General features: G+C 37.4%; 1 protein-coding gene across 1 annotated transcript in view; it reads left to right on the top strand.

Annotated features, from left to right (window-relative positions):
- The window catches only part of NALCN (sodium leak channel, non-selective), a 253,524-nt gene that overhangs the window by 174,051 nt on the left and 60,970 nt on the right, over positions 1-18,503 (top strand). Inside the window, exon 16 of the mRNA XM_067289696.1 lies at positions 18,003-18,139. Coding sequence (XP_067145797.1) covers positions 18,003-18,139 — 137 coding nt within the window. The remainder of the gene's footprint in view (positions 1-18,002; positions 18,140-18,503) is intronic.

Here is an 18,503-nt window from a genome sequence, read left to right as displayed (position 1 = left end):
GAAATAGGCTTCTTCAGAGAGAGAGTCAGATCTTAGGTATGCTAAATTATCTCCTGTGAATCTTTCTCTCTCTTTCTCTCCCTCTCATTCTGTCCTGTAGATGGAGTCCGGGGTACAAATTTACAAATTTTACTAAGTCAGATGCCTCCATTAATTGCTTACAGTTGAAAGAGATGGATTTAGTGTCAGGGTGCAACCTTTATGGAAGAAGTAATTCAAAATTCAAAGTCACATTAGGGTTTATATTATTCCACTATACGTAGAAGCAGTTGGTCTTTAGGAATGCAGCTATTAAACATGTGAGCCAATAGCAATTACTTTTTACTTACAAGCTGGAGGGTTCCAGGCATCAGGGTAAAAAGAAGGCACAGACTCATGCAAGGAGCTTGTAGAAAAGGTGTAATTCAACTCCTAACAAAGAATGAAGAGGTTAATTGTCATTTGAATTTGACTGCATCTTTCTGAAATATAGTTTACTTCAGTCATGTTTAAAATATTTAACACATTCAGGTTCAAAAGAAGGAGGAAAAAACTATAAAAGAAGACAATCTTAATATTGATCTTTTAAAGCAGCAAAAAAAGACCCAAAATTAGATATTTTGTGCTTATACCATCAGTGCCTGGAGGTAGTTAAAATGCTTGCAATGTGCTACTTTCCATTCTGCACTAAAAATAACATGCGAGTTCTGGGAGGATGAGGTACCCTCTAGGCAGTAGTATAAGCAATTATGTTCAGGGGCAAAAAAGCACTGATTAAAATGTCAGGACAAGCTCTTCTTTTTGCAGTTGTTTTTATGTTATTTGAAAAGAATATAGGATATGAAGACCTTCTGAGTGTACTTGCAGATGCATATCTTCCTGTTCAAGGCATCTGATTATCATTTCCTAAATGTATATTTTGGGTCTGCTTTTCAACCCAACCTCAATGGCATAATATATATTTTTGCTTTCAAATATATAAATACACAGGCAGCTTGTACAATTTTGAATCTGCTCACGAACACAGACATATCCACAAATGGTTTCAGAATCATAAAACTTTTCCTCCATTTTTGCTCCTGCAAATACCTTCCTTACATATGCATGTGTAAAGGCAGGTACACCCCACACCCACATAATACACTTGTCAAGTATACCGAGTTTTTCAAAGCGCCCTGAATTTTGCAGGTTGCAGAGCAACCACAAATCCCTTTTAAAATCCAGGCCAATTTTATGTAAGTGTTGAACATAGTCCCAAAGCTTGAAAATGCATATACAGGCCTTGTAGTAATTTTGCTTGTTAAAAAAAGAAAAAGAAAGTAAATTCTTAACAACTGCAACAGTGCCACATATAACACAGCACTTCTAAGAGCTTTCTTGTGTTTAGGGTTTGTTTGTTTGGGATTTTTTTTGCATCAGGCATGCCTTAATTCCACAAAGTTATTTTATCCATTGTCAGTGACAAAATGGTGTGGAGTACCTTGATACCTTGTTTTTAGTGGCAGTGGACTGTGCTAGAAGAACAAGTCCTACTTAGAGGGTTTTACTTTCCTTGACCTAAGTGTACTAAGTTCAAATGTTAGTCCCTTAGCACCCCTACTCTAAAACTACTGCTCCTGAAATATGATGTTGCCTGGTATTCCCCATGCAAGATGATGGCCACTAATGTTGGAGGAAAGCCCTCTGCAGCTCTTGGAAACCCATGTCCGCATTCAAGCTCTCATTAGATTGATATCAATGTGGTGGTCATCTGAGGTAGAACCAAGGCACTGACAGGTGCTTGGCAGTTACTTCTGCTCAGTGAATGACATGGTTTCACTATTTGTCTTTCTGGTAAAAATTTTGTGTGCCAAGTTTTGTGTTTACACATTTATTGTGAAGCTTGCTGAGGAAGCACCTGTAGGCTCATAATATAAGAACAGTTGTACTGGGTCAAACCAAAGGTCCTCCTGGTTCAATATCCAGTCTCTGACAGTGGCCAATAAAAGATGTTTAGGGAATTGCATAAGAACAGTGAAGGCACATAGTGATATTTCATTCTCCAGTGCTATTTCATACTCAAGTGATAGTCTCCAGTGATTAGTTGTCCCACACGGTATCTTTTTGTTTAGTAGTTCTTGACAGATTTTTCTTGCAGTCATTTGTTAAATCACTTTTTAGATCTGTGTATACTTTAGCATCTACAGCACGTAGCAGCAAAGATAAATTTAACTATGCACTGTGTGAAGAAATATTTCTATTTAGAATCTGCCACCAGATTATTTCATTTGATGCCCCCTAGCTCTTGTATTATGATATATAGTCATTCCAGTCAAATGATTCCTGAGTGCTCTCTCTTTTCTACCATCCCTGTTGTTACTTCCACTATATTATGTCTTTGTAAGCCTGCATATGAAGCTTTAGAATTTGATTGAACTGTCTGTTTACTGGGTAAGTCCATTTGAAGTGATCTGCAACTGCAATAAAATTTAGCAGTTTAACTAGCACATCTCGGAATAAGTCCTACTTAATATCCATTATAAATGCCATCTCTCAGTTTTTTCTAAGTAAGTAAACCACTATGTGGACCTACTAGGATATAATTCCTGTAACATAATTTCCTGGAAATTATTATCTTTTTAACAAGAGTTCAAAATATCAAGTCCATGATAGAAAAAACATTTAGCAAAAATAATCAAAAGTTCTGTCTTTCTGCACTCAGCTATCTTGCTGATGCTTTGCTGGTACAGCTTTTCAAGGATTCTGTCTTACTGCCTGCCCAGGGTCTCTGGTTGCTTTCCTCAGGTACCTTTTCTGGTGAAGCAAGTTACCATTTCAAAGCAATCCATTTCCTGGGGAAGTCCAGGACTGGGCATTCAGATTCAGTCATTATTCATTCAGAAGGTAATTTTGACCCTGCTCTTACAATACTAAAGAGTCTTACTGTCATGGCGATAAAAACATCATTTTTGCAGACTTATTAACATCTCCTTTATTCAGTGAGGAGCAAAACTCTTCACACTTTATGACACACATGTACTTTTCAGTGTGAAGTTCTTGGGCTTATTTTCCACAGAAACTTTGATAAGCAAGTGGGACCAAAGCACATAGCTCACTACTGTCACAGGGACAATGACAGGTCAAACACTTTGATAATGGATTTTTCAGGCACTTGTCTACAAAAGATAGGCTGAGTGATAGATATCTTGTTTTTCAGTTGTGTATCAATATGGGAGGAGATGGAAAAGGTAGGATTTGGGGGCTTTCTACCTGAGAGACCTAAGTGTTGTCATACCTATAGAAACACCTTGTAAACCAGAAAGGAACAAAGATGTGAAAAATCAAAGTTATTAAGATTAAGTCATTAAGAACCATCTGGACATTTCTTTCCTTTAAATTTTTTTTTTTTCCTTCTTGTTTTCATCCTGGTGATATCCGTTAGGGTTGCATAGTGTAGAGCTGCAAAGCAGAAAATTAGGGAATTCCTAATCAGGTCCTGACTGTTTTGTCACACCCATTCCAGAATCCTAAACACATTTGGTCATAACACAGACTCTGATCCCTTCGCCCTTCTACCCAGCACCACCAGTCATTCAGCAAGTGTAGGAAGATGCCAGTGAGAACTTCAGCAATAGCATCAGACCTTGCACTTCCAAATTTTGTGTGATGACGTTTCAGCATTAAAGTAGGAGTTTCAGCTTAGGGAATTTTAGTGAAACATATTGTGCTAACAAGGTGTTATAATTGGTATATCTAATTTAAACATACTCTAGGCATAAAATTATATATATATACATATATGTGTGTGTTAAAATCCAGGGGCTTTTTAAAACCTAGTTAGATTTACTTGTCTCCAGAGTATTCTGAGGATAGTGCTTGAAGTAATTCCAAATGAGAAATAACTACAAAATAGAACAAAAATGTAAAATTACATTTCCATTATATCTGATCCCATGTAAATGGATTTTTAACAATTGGCAGGAAAGATAAGTGTCAAGCACATTTTATTTAACAAAAGAAAAGCACAATAATGGTTCCAAACTGAATTTTAAGCACTACATAAAATGCATGAAATCCTTCTTTTCCCCATAAAGGGAAGATAGTGAAAATTTCAAAAAATTAATGTTGGCCCTCCATTCCCAGACCATAGACCAAATATTTAAAGTAGTGTTATTTTAAGTTATAAACTTTTCAGATGTTATCTCCATTTCTAGAAAACAAACTGTCCTTTAAAGACTGGAAAATGTGGTCATCCAGAAAACTGCTCATGCCAGACTCTTTCCTTTTTAAGTAACTAAAATATTTTTGAAAGTCTTCAGAAGGTTGTAGTCTCCACCTTTCTTCCACCTCTTACCTCAACTACCACCATTTTTAAGAAGAGTATCAATTCATCTTAATTTCTGGCTTACATCTTGCCCAATGTTTGAATAAACACCTCAGTGTAAATTCAGAATTTGCCACTACCTGTGGTGTGATGTGCAGTACTGTATTATTTGTCAAGAAATCACATTAAATTCAAGAGGGTTCTTTTGGAAGAAAATTTTATTGTATAAAATAGGTCCTTTGAAAATTCTAATCCAAGATCATATTCAAAGCACACCACTTTTCAAGGAGGTGAGATGGGAGTTGGACTGGTTATGAATGTGTGAATAGCAATAAGAAAAATATACATGTAAGCTTCTGCTGTTTCATTTGTATCACCAGGGAGGAAAATGCTTACCTAGCTTTTATATCTCCAGGAGCTCATCTAATCTTTATCTTTTGTTTTGTTTGGTTGACATCTAAGAAAAGTGCAAGTACTTCTCAGTGCACACATTTGTTTCTAGATGCTCCATCCTCTGAAGTAAGGAACAATCCTGTAGCTCTCTGGAAGAAAGGAGAGGGTTTGCAAAGCGTTACTCATTGTCTTCATCAGAGTTGGATCCTTGAAAATCCATGCTATGTTTGCTTTTGGATTCATTTTTGTCACATAGATCTGCAACACCTTTTCTGAACTGGATCTTAGGCCCGTAGGAAGTTGTGGATCTTTGTACGCTTATAGAAAGTAGAGACCTGGCCCTCACATGTGATTCAATTCTCTGTTCAGTCTAAAGAAAAAGCAAGCAGCTTAGAAAGGTGAATTCATTAAATTTTTGTTGAGATTTTTAGGTACCAGAGTGTAAATAAGTCATTTATTTTCTGCCCAGGATTCAGAGGAGTACTTTTGACAGTTCCTCCATAACTGAGCAGTCACCCTTTTTTAAACATGACAGAAGATGAGGAAGCCTGCACGATTTTCCTGCATAAAATCCAATGAATGAGAGCACCATTTCAGAATGAAGGGGGAATTCATACCCACATCTCCCTCTTTAAAGAAGCAATCCATCATCACAAGAATGCAAAGAGAACCATCCCTGTCTCCTGTGAAAGGGAACAGCAGAATTCAAGCTAAAATTTGATCAACAAATTTGTGTGGGAGAGAAGGCAGCCATGACAGCAAACTAACTTGTTTTTGTCTAGTCCAGCCAAGAAGGTTTCTGAAGTAGCTTGGAACAGTCACTGTGTCCTTCCTTTTACCAGTCATATAAGTTTGCCTCTGTGTGCCCTCAGGTTGAACTGACTTTCTCTGAATTTCCATACTGGAGCAATAATATAAAACTGCAGTAAATATAAAACTCGAGGATATCTGTGTTAAATACAGTGTACTTCCTCCGTTTAAAAACAAGCAAAGAAACAAAAATAACGAAAAGTAAGGGGCAGCTCATTCTTACAAAGATAAAGTCTCTCTTGTTTAAAGAGAGCTACTAGAGTGCAGCCTCATTTTTCTTGACTTCAGTTACATTTTCTCCGTGTTAAGGGTATTCGATTGCAAAACTTGGTCCAGGTGTTAGTTGCAAATAGTTGCTCAGATCTAAGGTATATAAATTGCCTTCTCACAGAATCTAGCAGAGCCCAATAATGAAAGTACAATTTTTAAGAGATGGCAGGTGCATATACACAACAGTGAAGTGCAAAACACAATTATCTGTTATCTTGGGGTTGATAGCTATCACAAAATCATGGAATCATAGAAAAGTCTAGGTTGGAAGGGACTTCTGGTGATTATCTAGTCCAAGCTCCTGTTGGTAGCAGAGCCTTAGATTAGGTTATCCAGGACCCTGTCAAGCTGAGTCTTAAATATTCCAGTGGGAGAGATTCCACCACTTCTCTGGGCAACCTGTTCTAATGGTTAGTTGTCTTTGTGGTGAAGAATTGTTTTGTTCTATCTAGACAGAATTTTGCCTGAAGCAACTTGTGCCTGTTGCCTCTTGTCCTGTCTCCAAGTCTCCTTGTGAAGAGTGCACCTCCATCTTCCCTATAACTACCTTTTAGATAGTGGAACACCATGATTAGATCCCCCAGAGACTTCTCTCTGTAGTCTGAACAAGCCTAATTCCTCCGGTCTTTCTTCATCTCTCAAGTTCTCCAACCCCCTAATCATCTTTGTGGACCCCTGCTGGAGCCTCTCTAATTTTCCAGTCCCAGAGGCCTTGATAGCTACTTGAAGATTAGATCAAGTGCACAGTCTCGCACATATTTAGCTGAATAAATTTAATGAACCAAATCCAATGACTGGATGTGATAATGGGGCTCTGAATAAAAGCACTGGTGTTACTGCAGATAAAATATATATATATATACTGTAGTTGAGATTTGCTTAGCAGCTACCTGATGGGCTAATTCTGCTGGGCTCATATGGAGACAATATGAGGTGGGACTCAGTTGCATAAACATCAACTGTCCCTCCTGGCCTCCAGCCGATATTTCTGAAAAGTGCTGGTCTTCCACAGATCCTCTGTGTATCTTCAAGCCTCATAGAGATGTCATAGATACCTCAGGATGTCTTAGACAGCATTGCACACCTGTATTTGGGCAACTAAATGCTCAGTTTCTTATCAACATAATATATTATACTCAGTGCTCCAAGTGTGCATCAGAAGCCTGGGAGGTTGATTCCTCTTTGCATAGCAGCACACAAATGCCAGTATAACTTCATATATGACTATAAAACAAACAGATACACCTTCTCTTTTGCTTTTCACTTTGGATAAAGAGCCACTTGAAAAATTAAAGGAAAAGAATCATCCAGAATAGAAACTGAATTCCCACTCAGTCATGTCACAATATTACTTTCCATATCACTAACCAAGATGCAATCTCAAACAGCAAGAGCCGTCTTTAGTACCCATTAGCCAAAGTAATTCAAGTGAAGGCATACTCTTTTAGGATCTGACTTCAGTTTCTGTTAAACCAGACCTCTATTTGTAGAAAACAGTTAGAAATACATGAACGAGGAGGTGACCACACCCACAAGATTCTTTACAAAAGGCACAGTTTTCTGTATTAGTTATCAATCGCCCTGCCGGCAAGGCCAAGAATAATGGGTCCATTAGTGCAGCCTCAGGTACTTGTGCTAGGGTATTTTTCCTCAGTGAAGAGACAGCACTGATCTGACGTAATGTTTCTTATGGCATATCTGAAGTATAATCTAGTAATCTAACTTATTCCTGAATACATATTTTTTTTATTTTACCCTGAGATAAACATAATTTTGTTGCATTCAGTGTGTAGAATGTACCTTTTGGAAAGCACTATAGTTTAAACTCAGTTAAACATTGTTTTTTGCTGATTAAATAGGCTTTTTCATTATACAATACATTCAGTAGTGGAAATGCAGTAGTGGAAATGCAACCAAATATGTTTCAGAAAGAATAAAAGGTTTTGTTGAAACAGTCGTTATATCTCACTAAATTTAAATTAACTGATGTCAAACTGCAGTCCTTTATTTCAAGAGAGTTTGTTCAAAACAGTTTGCAAAACAATGTTATCTTAAGATTTATAGAGTACTACATTTCTAACTAAAGATCTTTGTATGTTGGGAGCGCCAATGTTAAATACCAGTAAATTCTTAAGGCAACTCTGAAGTAATTTAGTATTCAGCTTTTTCAGCAGAGCTATTAAATGTTGTAATAGTTCCAAAAGACCTTCTTATGTTGACTAATAATATATGTAATGCATTTGTGTTGCAGCTTGCTGAAGTCAGTGCTGCTACTACTCTGCACATTAATTTGTTCCAGAGTATTTTTGTAATGGTTAAGTAGCATTTTTCAGAGTTTATCTCCTGTCCATGACATTTTTTTAATGTGATGATAAACAATCATATTTTGTCAACCTATCATCTGTAAAAAAAAATAAAAATATCCACATAGATTTAAAAAAATTTTTTTTTTTAATTTCCCAAATGCATGTTTAAAACAATGTCATTGCTGCTCTGTTAGGTATAAATGTAAATAATAGTAAAAAAAAAGATATTTTAAGAAACAAGCTGAAGTTTTATTGTGTTCAACCTTCCTGGCTTCATTTCATTGTACTGTCTCATGTAGAACTTGTTTTCAGAAACACATAGTTCTTTTTAGTACCATATTAAGCATCTGTTGACAGCTGGATAAATAAATACCTTTCATCAGTTCTAGGTAGTTAGACATAGCATCCATTGCATGGACAATCACTGACAGAATAAGTTTATTACTGCTGTTTATTAAGTTGCTGCTGATGCTACCATTTCTTCATGTAATTTGTGACCTATCCTTAGCCTTATCAGTAACATGATTTTATCCTCATCCAGCCGGAAAACATAGCCAGCTACTGCCAGACCATAGCCTTGAGGGATTATAAAAAAAAAAGGCTACAACAATTTGTCTATCCTCTAGCTGTAATACATTTTTGCAAAATGTTTGTCCAGCCTGTTCTGAAATGATAAAGGTTTCACCACCTTTCTGATCAGTCTATTCCAGAGTTTCACTGTCACTGTTAGCAAGATTTCTCTAATGTGCCTCATCCGAATAGTATTCTGTGTTGCAAATTAAGTGTTCTTGTCCTAGCTACAGTGATCATAATGAATAGATTAGACATTTTGTGTTCATAGTGACCTTTTAAGTATTAGAAGATATTATTAAAGAAAGTCATTGATCAATGACAACAAAATGTTCCTTTACAGGGACACCTATAAACACTGCAATGCACCTAAAAAGATGTGTTGTTTATAGACATAGGTTTGCGTCGCCACAACCCAAAGAAGCTACATGCAACGACTCATGCAGCTGCATCACAATCTGCGACAAATATCACTCAGCATCTACACATAACTGCTTACATCTCTAACAGCAGTCACAAATTCATAGGAAACACATAGGCTGCTTTAGGAATATGCAATTAGGTCCACATAGCACAGGTATGTTCCCTACCATGCAGATGAAACTAAGCAGTAAATCAAGTTGGGTATGCTACATGTCCACATCAGTTTAATGGTGTTCTGTCCTGTGTCATTCCTCAGAGGATGCATAGATCAGCTTATACAAATCACATAGAATAAAGGTTTTGTGTATGTGGATCAAATTCCAGTCATCCTATACTTCAGTGTTAAGAAAATCTAGATCAAAGTCATATTATTAAGCTATAAGCAGAGCCACACAGGTCCCCTGCAGATTGAGTCTTTTATCCATATGACCTCACTGCCATTCTGCCTTTTTTATACCTCTCACAATGTCTATATCCCGATAGGAGGTTAAGATGATGAGTTCCTCAGTCACTCACAGCCTGGTTCTCTTGCTTGTCCTCAGCTCTTTTAAAATAAATGGGAGCTGCCTGTGGTCAGAACCTTTCAAAATCTTTTTCTAATTATCATCTCCCAGATTGGCTCTATTTTTCTGTGTACCCAACAGGGCAGATGAAGTTGTATGTCTTGACTACATGTAGGTAAGCACCATTTACTAAGCTGCCTCCATGAATCTTCCTTTGTGCAGGCTCTGTAATAGGCAAGCAAAGATTTAAGAGTCCCTGAGTGGCATTGCAGTGCTGCTTCCTTTGCTTCCTGCATGGAAGCATTCTTCTTGGTTGTAATGAATTTTACCATCCCTCTTGAAAATGAACACATTGTACTCAGTCAATATTGAATAATTCTGCTTGTACAAGGGAAGAATTCACGCATCTTGTACTTTTGTTCACTTGAAGATATCTTAGGTGCTTATTGTTCATCAGATATACAATTCTTAACAAATAACAGTGCCCAGTTTTGGAGAAGTCTTAGCAGTTTTCCCTGATGAAGTGGAGCGTGTAATGCATTGTTTTTTTATAATACTACACATTTGACATTTGGACAGCTAAAATTAAGTGAGATGAATGCCATCGCAGCTAATATGGCCTACATTCATCCTGCCTGACCCTGGGCATCACACATCTAACTTAAAGAATATCCTGGATTTAAGCCTCTTATTTAGTCAGTGAAAAAGAATAAGCATGTCCAAAAGCTGCAGTCAGCCTAAGATCTATCTGCACAGACCTCTAGAAGTGCCTCTCAGTCTTAGCTATGAAGGCACATGAAGACAACCATAACTTAAACACCTCGGGTAGGTATCTGAGTCTAAAGACAAGAAGTTTGAATCCGGTCTAGCAAGCACATTCCTTGGACCCTGATTAGAGATGGTACTACGCAGAATCTCAGATTTCATGTTTTGAAAATAGTGTAGTGTATCACTGTAAGAGGGGAAAGAAGCTTGGAAATACAGCTGAAGTGTAATTATATATAACAAAGTTTGCCTGGGTCTGTAGGCAGTATGAAGTAATGGGTCTGACAAATTCATCTTATTTATCTCAGTTAATCAAAGAGAAAATCTCTGACACCTTCAATTCCTGTTCTTTATTAAATAAATGAACTAAATCTTAGCAAAATTTTCCTAGAGGAATTTTGCAGCATTTGAATTGCAATCACATCGTGTCAGCAGCATTTCTTCCTGAGGGACTGATAGGAGCTACAATTACTGAAAGGAAGTTATTAAGAAAACACATTTGTGAAACCTTACTCAATATCTTATTAATTTGGAAGAATTCATGCAAAATTGAGGAATAAGTCATTTAAATGAACAGTTGGAAAATGGCAATTACAGCATCAAATAGTACTACATACAGCCTTGTGACACAAAAAAGTTATTTATAAAGAAAAGACATTGTGTGTATGAGAAATACATATGTAATCTTGCTCCTCCCTCTGTCAAGAACTTTTTCAGTTTGTTTTACCCTTGTGTTATCAACAGTACAGGCTCTACTGTGAATGCCAGCAACACTGTAATCATATTTTTTGGTACATTTCACTGAAGATTCCCCAAGGCAGCACAGAATGTGGTTAAAATCAATGTAGGTTCTGTTTTACAGTCCCTACATAGGTGGTGGGGGGGGGTTATTGCCTGCAATGTGCCCATTTATTCAGGTGAGCCCGAAGGGCAAAATTCATGACAGTAGACTAGACTAGATCTAGACTGTTAACTAAAAGAAGTCAAGAGAGCAAGCCCAAGTGCTAAACTCTTAGTGCATATTGCTTAACTGTTAACGCAGTGCTGGCTCTGTGCTGTATGTCCAGCTACTTTCTCCCAGAGGATACCGTGGTGTGGTTCAGGGAATATTTTACTCAGGGGACTGCTTCCAAAGGGAGCATTAACAAGGCCTCACCAGCTTTGATTCCTCTAAACTAGACAGTCCTCTAACACTGTCCAGCAAGCCTCACACCTTCATACAAGCTCACAAGCTCTTATATCTCTCAAAGCAGGAAATACACAGCCCAGATTTCATGCTACGGAATTGCTTCTCAGGTGAATTGCACATAAAAGCTTCCATGTTGTTTTAGATGACTTGAAAAAAACATAGAAAAAAAATTACTGTGATTGTGTCTCAGGGCCACCACACGGAACCTAGCGGGAACTTAGAGCTGCACACTATGAAGTATGGTTGAAGTCATCTGACCTTAGGCTAGACTGACATTGGTAGTCTTTTATTTAGCGCTACACACACGCCTAGTAAGATCTACACATCATAAATACTGCTTCTGGTGGAGCCTCTTGCAAGTGTTACTTTTATCCAGATATAACAAATTCAACCTACTGGATATTGTCAATATTTTTGGCCTTACATTTCAGGTGGTTTTTTTACCTTCTGTTTGTGAGGGTGCAGCTTGCTCGAACAAAATTGTGCTTTTATTTATTTCTTTTTTACTGTTAATGGAACTGCAGTTGTAAATAACAGTAACTGAATGGCTGATTTGTCTTGAACTCTAACCCAGGTGCAGGTACAAAAATGTTCGTACAAATCGATGCCAAAGCTGAGTCTGGGCTGTAAAAGTTTGCCCATGCACGTACCTTCTTTTAGTGAAACTCATTCATATCCCAAAAACTTACCAGATCTGTATGGCTTGAGTAATAACAGAAAGGAAAATAAGTGGCTTATTTAATCTGCTTTTCTGATTTTTAATTGTTTGATTTACCTGTCATTTATTGCTAATTACTTGCATTTCTTTCAAAGTTGTTTTTGACAAGTTGAGGGTGATGGTAAATCTGAGAGTTCAGATAGGCAAAAAGTTCTGGAGAACTGTTGGATGGGTGCTGGTCTCAGTTTGTAATGTCTTTCATCCCTTCCTTTATTTGCATCATGCTCAAAATGTTTTGTGTTGGAGCACATAGTACATCCTGCTAAGAGCATAACATAGATATTGTAATGTTACTTAATTCTTCAAAAAGAGCCCTTAAAGGAGATTTCCAGTAAAAAATGCAGGCAATATACTAAATAATAATAATTTAAAACTATCCTGTAGTGAGACCCCCTGAACTTCCTCAAAAGGTTTGAACTTTTCACACTCACCATGAAATTATTCTGGGCAGCTGGCCAGTTCCTAAATAAACTCTGTGTATTGGTAGTGAATTTTGAACATGATTGATCTCAGGCTGCTATGAAAACTGTCAGCTAAAATGAAGGAATTAGAGCATTGCAGTTAATTTTTCATAATCATGTTATTTCATTGAAATATTTACACAATGTTTAAGTGAATTTCACATACACTTGACTCAGACCACAGGAAAATTGCATCTTTCACTCTTTATATTTTCCATGGTATAGCTCTTCTTTGGTGATCAGAATTATATGGACAGAAAACAAAGCAAAACAAAAATTTAGGAAGGGTAGGTCTTATCCCTTCTGACATGGTTAAAACTGTTTATCCTTTGGCATGTTCTCACCATAGTGTCAATATCTTGGAAACTCAGTGACTGCATTAAATTTCAGCTTTCAGGCTGTTTTCCTTGTCAAGAACATTACTTTAATGGACGTTTCTGTCCCTGAATGCAAATTGGTGATGTGAACAGATACTTTAGTTAGCTCTCTGAACTGTTCTGGCCGTCAATATGTCTGTGTTCGTGTTACCTGACTGCAGAGCACTTCCACCTTCCAGGCTGTTAGCTGCCATCAGAGTCCATAATGAGACTTTGGCATGTGCAGACACTTCTCACACTTCTGCTTCTTTAGAAATGAGTGTAGGCTGCATGGCAGGTGTGAAACCATCCTGCATTTACCTGAAGCTTTGGTGTGCGCTGTGGCCTGTCTCCTGTGGTAAACACAGAGACAGACTGGGGGAACGCAGCAGCTCTTGTAGTCAGTTCCTGCTGCTTGTCTCACTCCAATGCTTTAATGCTTTCTCAGTGACTCCAGGCATTGCTATCAAAGAAGTTGCAATACACACTTTAAAAGAACTTGCTACTTTCACCCTGACCAGACTGCAGTCAAAAAGATTAATATCTGTGTGACTAGAATATTACAGTGTTTCAAGATAAAAAGATTAAGAGCCACCATTTCTTGCCTTTGGTCTGGGGTTCTGTGTAACATTGCTTATATACCTGTGTGGCTCAAGTATTGCAATATACTGTATATTTAAAAAATTGTAAGTGATAACACTTCTTCATTTCTGAAACATGGATAAGAGGGCTTTCATAGCTGGCACAGGTGGGATGGTTTGTGAATAGTCTTGTGCTGTGGCTCTGTTGGTCTGGGCAAACCAGCATAGTTATGTGGGAGATGCCAACTTCTGCCAAGAAGGCTATTAACTCCAGTGATTGCTTTTTTGACCATTCCAACACAATTGTCTCACCACTGCTAGTCTGTGTTAGAGAGCTAACCCTACTCCTTGTTCTTGCTAGTCATTACCCTGCTGCCTCTTTTATTCTCCCCGTCTCTATCTCACTCTTCCACCATTCATGCCATTCTCTATATTTAGAACACCTGCTTAGAGATTCTCTTTGCTTTTAGGGGCCCAGATCTTAATTACACTAAATCTCCTTTTAGCAATCCCCCTTTTGTCTTACAAAGGCACATGTCTAATAAACGTGCTTCAAAGGCATGTTTATTTGTGCCCTGAAGTCACAAATAAATTTACAGCTGATGCTGCATTAAGTGATATGAATGAGATCATCCCACATTGATGCCCTGGGCTGTGCTGTAGGAGCGAATCAATAGAATGAAGCAGTTGATGCTAAGGCCACCACATTTTCAGTATATTCAGTTAGCAGGTTTGCTTCAGAATAAATTGAGTCTAATACTGTGGACTAAATGCCTCATCACACATGGGATTTGAAGCCATCCTAAGGACCAGCCATTGGTTTTGATCCTTAAGTCAGTCTTAGTCATTGGAGTGCATTTGCGAGTAACGGAAGTGGAGCTTGCCATTTTGTCTCCTCCGAAAGAAATCTGCTTTGCTCACCAAAACAGCTCACAAACCAAACTAGCACACAACAGGTGAGGAGGTTTGGGGGATTCACTTCAAACTGCTCCAAATCAAATGCAGACATGGCCATAATGTCTTTCTGAAAAAATCTAAATATGTTGATCTATTCACCAGTAAGTAAGACAGCTGTCTTTTGTACTCATCTTAGACAGTTACCTGAATCAGATCTGGGTTTCTTGATGCCAGGGGCCTTGTACTAAATGTATCATTCAAGCTACTGTGAACCAGTGGAATCCCAGACTAAGATTTCCTCTCCCTCACTCTCCACCATTTATGTATTATTTTGATGAGCTCTTCTGATCTAGGTTCAAGGCAGACAGCTGTACTGTCTTGTGCCTTTAACTCTGCCCTTGTAAACTTAAGCATGGTGGAAGTAGACGTAAATTCCTTTGCAGGAACCCTTCTAGGCCAGGCTGACAAAAGTTTGGTGAAAAGCTCCCAGTAGGCTTTTGGAGCTGGAGATCAAAAACCAAGCAGAGCGAATCAGGCCAGTGTACATTTCTTTTTCAATAATATTAATATTAATTTTAAAAAATCTGGAGAAAATGGCCTGATATTTTATTTTGGGTTAAGCAGTTGCTAAAGACGCTCTGCATTCATTGCAACATTTCAACATAATCCTGTACCTTTAAAAATATATATGCTTGTTATGCACTGAAGAAAGCTGAAATGTGAAGGATTTAAGCAGCAATACAAAACAGGATCTATGTCATGTGGAGCAACAATTACAACCTAAATGTGTAGAGAAGAACTCAGTGAAGCTAAACGCCTCGAGCTCCCCAATATGTAATATTATCACAGCATGAGTAATTGGAGATATTTTGTAGAATTGCTTTGAGTTCAGATTATTTTAAAGCCTATCTTGAATCATTCTCCTTTTTAGACAGGGGATATTGCTGTCGCCTTGCTTAGCTCTTCAGCTGTAATTTCCTGCTTCCAAGCTCTCACTAATCTGTGTGCTGCACTGAGACTTCAGACAGCGTTGCAAATCTATCATATGCCCTCTGTTCTGTGTACACTGACTTCTGTGTACAGGAGTCCATAGCTATAACAGACATTTTCTGTCCATGTCAAAATCTACGTATTTGTGCAATGATTTCTTATTAAAATACCTAACTAGCAGAAACTGGCAACCTTCTTTTCCTCTAGAAATTACCTCTGAGGGGAAGGAGTGACACCTCCCCCCCACCAAAAAAAAAAGCTTTTCAACAATATAATGGTTCAGAAAAGCTGTGTTATATTATCTGATTCATTTCCTTGACAATGAAAAATTTCTTTCTGCAGTACTCTGGTATTTCAAGGGTTCCGTCTAGTCTGAATTTGAAATGGTGAGGCACTTCCCTCCAGAGACCTCTCTGAAGAACTCATAGATTTCAATTTAAGGATATTAATCGTTATTCTCAGTCTAAAAATTCCCCTTCTTAATTTCATCCCCTTATTCCTATATTTAGAATAGGATAGATTTCTGTTAGATTCTTGAAATAATTTTGATTCAAATATTTCATTCATAATTTTACATATTTCTCCTTACCTTGTTATCAGTTCTGATAGATGAAGTATAAATATTGGGCTCCTTCAGTCTCTCTCTCCTTCCCCCCCCCCTCCCCCAACAGTCAGTCTCTGTAAATCTCCGCTTGTTTTTATGGCTCGCTTCTGAACTATTTTGGCTGGTCAGTGTGAGGCTGGTAAAATGGTATTTGGAACTGAATGCATACCCCAGTATGGTCACTTCAGAGCAAAACAGTGAGGAGCTATTGACTTCTGTACCCATTTCTAAAAGTATATAATATCTAATCAACAGAGAGTGGTTGTGAGAATAGCCATTGACTGCTAATGTAATTGGTGCCCAAACTGGCCTTTTGACGCTGTGCTGAATTACAAGCTATTGTTTAGTTTCTGCTTTTATTCTTGCTCTAGAATTTTTTTTCAGTCTTTGTTATTTCCTGCCCCTATTTCTAAATTTGTCCATTTCCTTGTCCTCAGTGGTATTTGCAGCTCTTCACATTTTAATATCAAGTGAATTTTATTAATGTCATAATTTCTTCCTTTTAAGGACCATTAATGAAGCAATTAAATAGGACTGGACATAACACAGATTTATGCAATATTCCCCTTCTCTTCTGACTCAGGGCTTTACCATTAATCATTAGTCTTTGTTTGCAACCCTTCAAACAGTTCTTAGTCCACATGACAGTTCATATCCAACCAGCTATGAATTGATTTTCAATTTAAGCTGCCCTAAGGCTGGAAGTGATGGTGATGCTGATAGGATGACAGTGCAACAGCAAGGTTGTTCTATAGCATGCTGTGGGAGCAGGCATTACACTAGGCAGTGTGAATGAGAGTTAAAGCTCCATTTGACTTCCTGACCAGTTCACCCTGGTAAAAATCTATAGCTAATGTCTATCAGCAGTATTCCCGGTAGGTGCTGCTTGCGAAAATCTATTTTAAAATGTAAGCTTCTGAGCCTGTGTTCACAAGCAAATGGGAGAAAGAGAAATTAACTTTACATCTAAGCAACCTCAATTAGTTGTATGCTTATTAAAATGGTATGCAATATTTGGACATATAGAAGTTAGTATATATTTAATGTTCAACTTCCCATTTAAAATAAACATATTTCACGACCAAACTTTTCTATTGTTAGTGACTCTTTTTGACTTAATATTTTGTTCTAATGACACAGCTGTATAAGGTAATCAGAATTCAGGAAGAGTATTTCCATATCATATCTTTTGTATAAGATATCATTAGGTGCATCCAGCATTTGTCTGTATATGTAGTTATATCTGCCTTTTTGAACTTTGTTGTGTGGCACTGTGGACCCTTATAAATGCCACATGCGTTATGTGATTTGCTGCAGCTCAGTATCTGAGTATGCTGATGTAGATGGATACTTTTGAGTCTTTTCTTACTACTTATGATATTCATCTAAATGTGATTTTCCTGATATCTCTGTGTTCTGAGAGCTGGATGCCTTTAAAATTTTAAATACTTGCTCTCCTTTTAAATGCTGTGCTCTGTTTGAATATCGAAGAGCTGTCAACATGTACAGAAAGATGTGCCTAATAAGAAAAGAGCAGGGATGTTTATTTCCCTGATAAAGTGTTAGGGAACTGTGAAGAAAACATAGAAATAAGCATATTGAATAAGACACTAATATGCTTCATATTTTAAAATGAAAATTATTAGCAATCTTCACATTTTATGACTTTCAAATAAAGGTATATGAAATTGTTTGGTATTTATCAGTTTCTAGCACAAGCCAACCCATAAACTCTTGAGTATCAAATTTACCCTCTGTAGTTCTTTGCTGCCATCTTCTGTTTCTTTAACTGATTGCCGTTATTGATCTTTGGATTCTGAAAAACAAGTCTGCAATACTACAGAGCAAAAATTTCTATCATTTCCTTCATTTCCTTTTTTTTAGCTAAAGCAAAGTGAGGCAAATGCAGATACAAAGGAGAAGCTTCCACTGCGTCTACGCATCTTCGAAAAATTTCCTAACAGGCCACAAATGGTGAAAATCTCCAAGCTTCCTTCAGATTTCACAGTTCCAAAAATAAGGTATTGAAATACTTCCTTTACTAATATGCTATAAATCTCTTTGATACTACAGAGCACCAAAAATATGTAATTGTTTTGCTTGTGGATTAAACAGATAATTCAGAAAATCAGAACTGAAACAGAATCAGATTAGAGTCCAAAGCAGGTGACATTTTATTTTTATCCCATTTTATTTTCAAAAAGAAATTGTAGTGCTCTTTATGTCACACACAACTAGACTGACTGAAAGTGGTATAACTGACACAGGTAGAATATGATTAGAAAGTGCATTTTGTTCCTTCACTCCCATTTGGGTTTTAGATTCTTGGCTGAAGAAGTCAGCTAGCAGTCTAATCAGTTCTAATCAAGCTTTTTTAAGCTATGA

Source organism: Apteryx mantelli, chromosome 1, assembly GCF_036417845.1.
Source record: "Apteryx mantelli isolate bAptMan1 chromosome 1, bAptMan1.hap1, whole genome shotgun sequence".
Taxonomy (NCBI): Eukaryota; Metazoa; Chordata; class Aves; order Apterygiformes; family Apterygidae; genus Apteryx; species Apteryx mantelli.
This window is presented reverse-complemented; position numbering and strand designations above follow the sequence as displayed.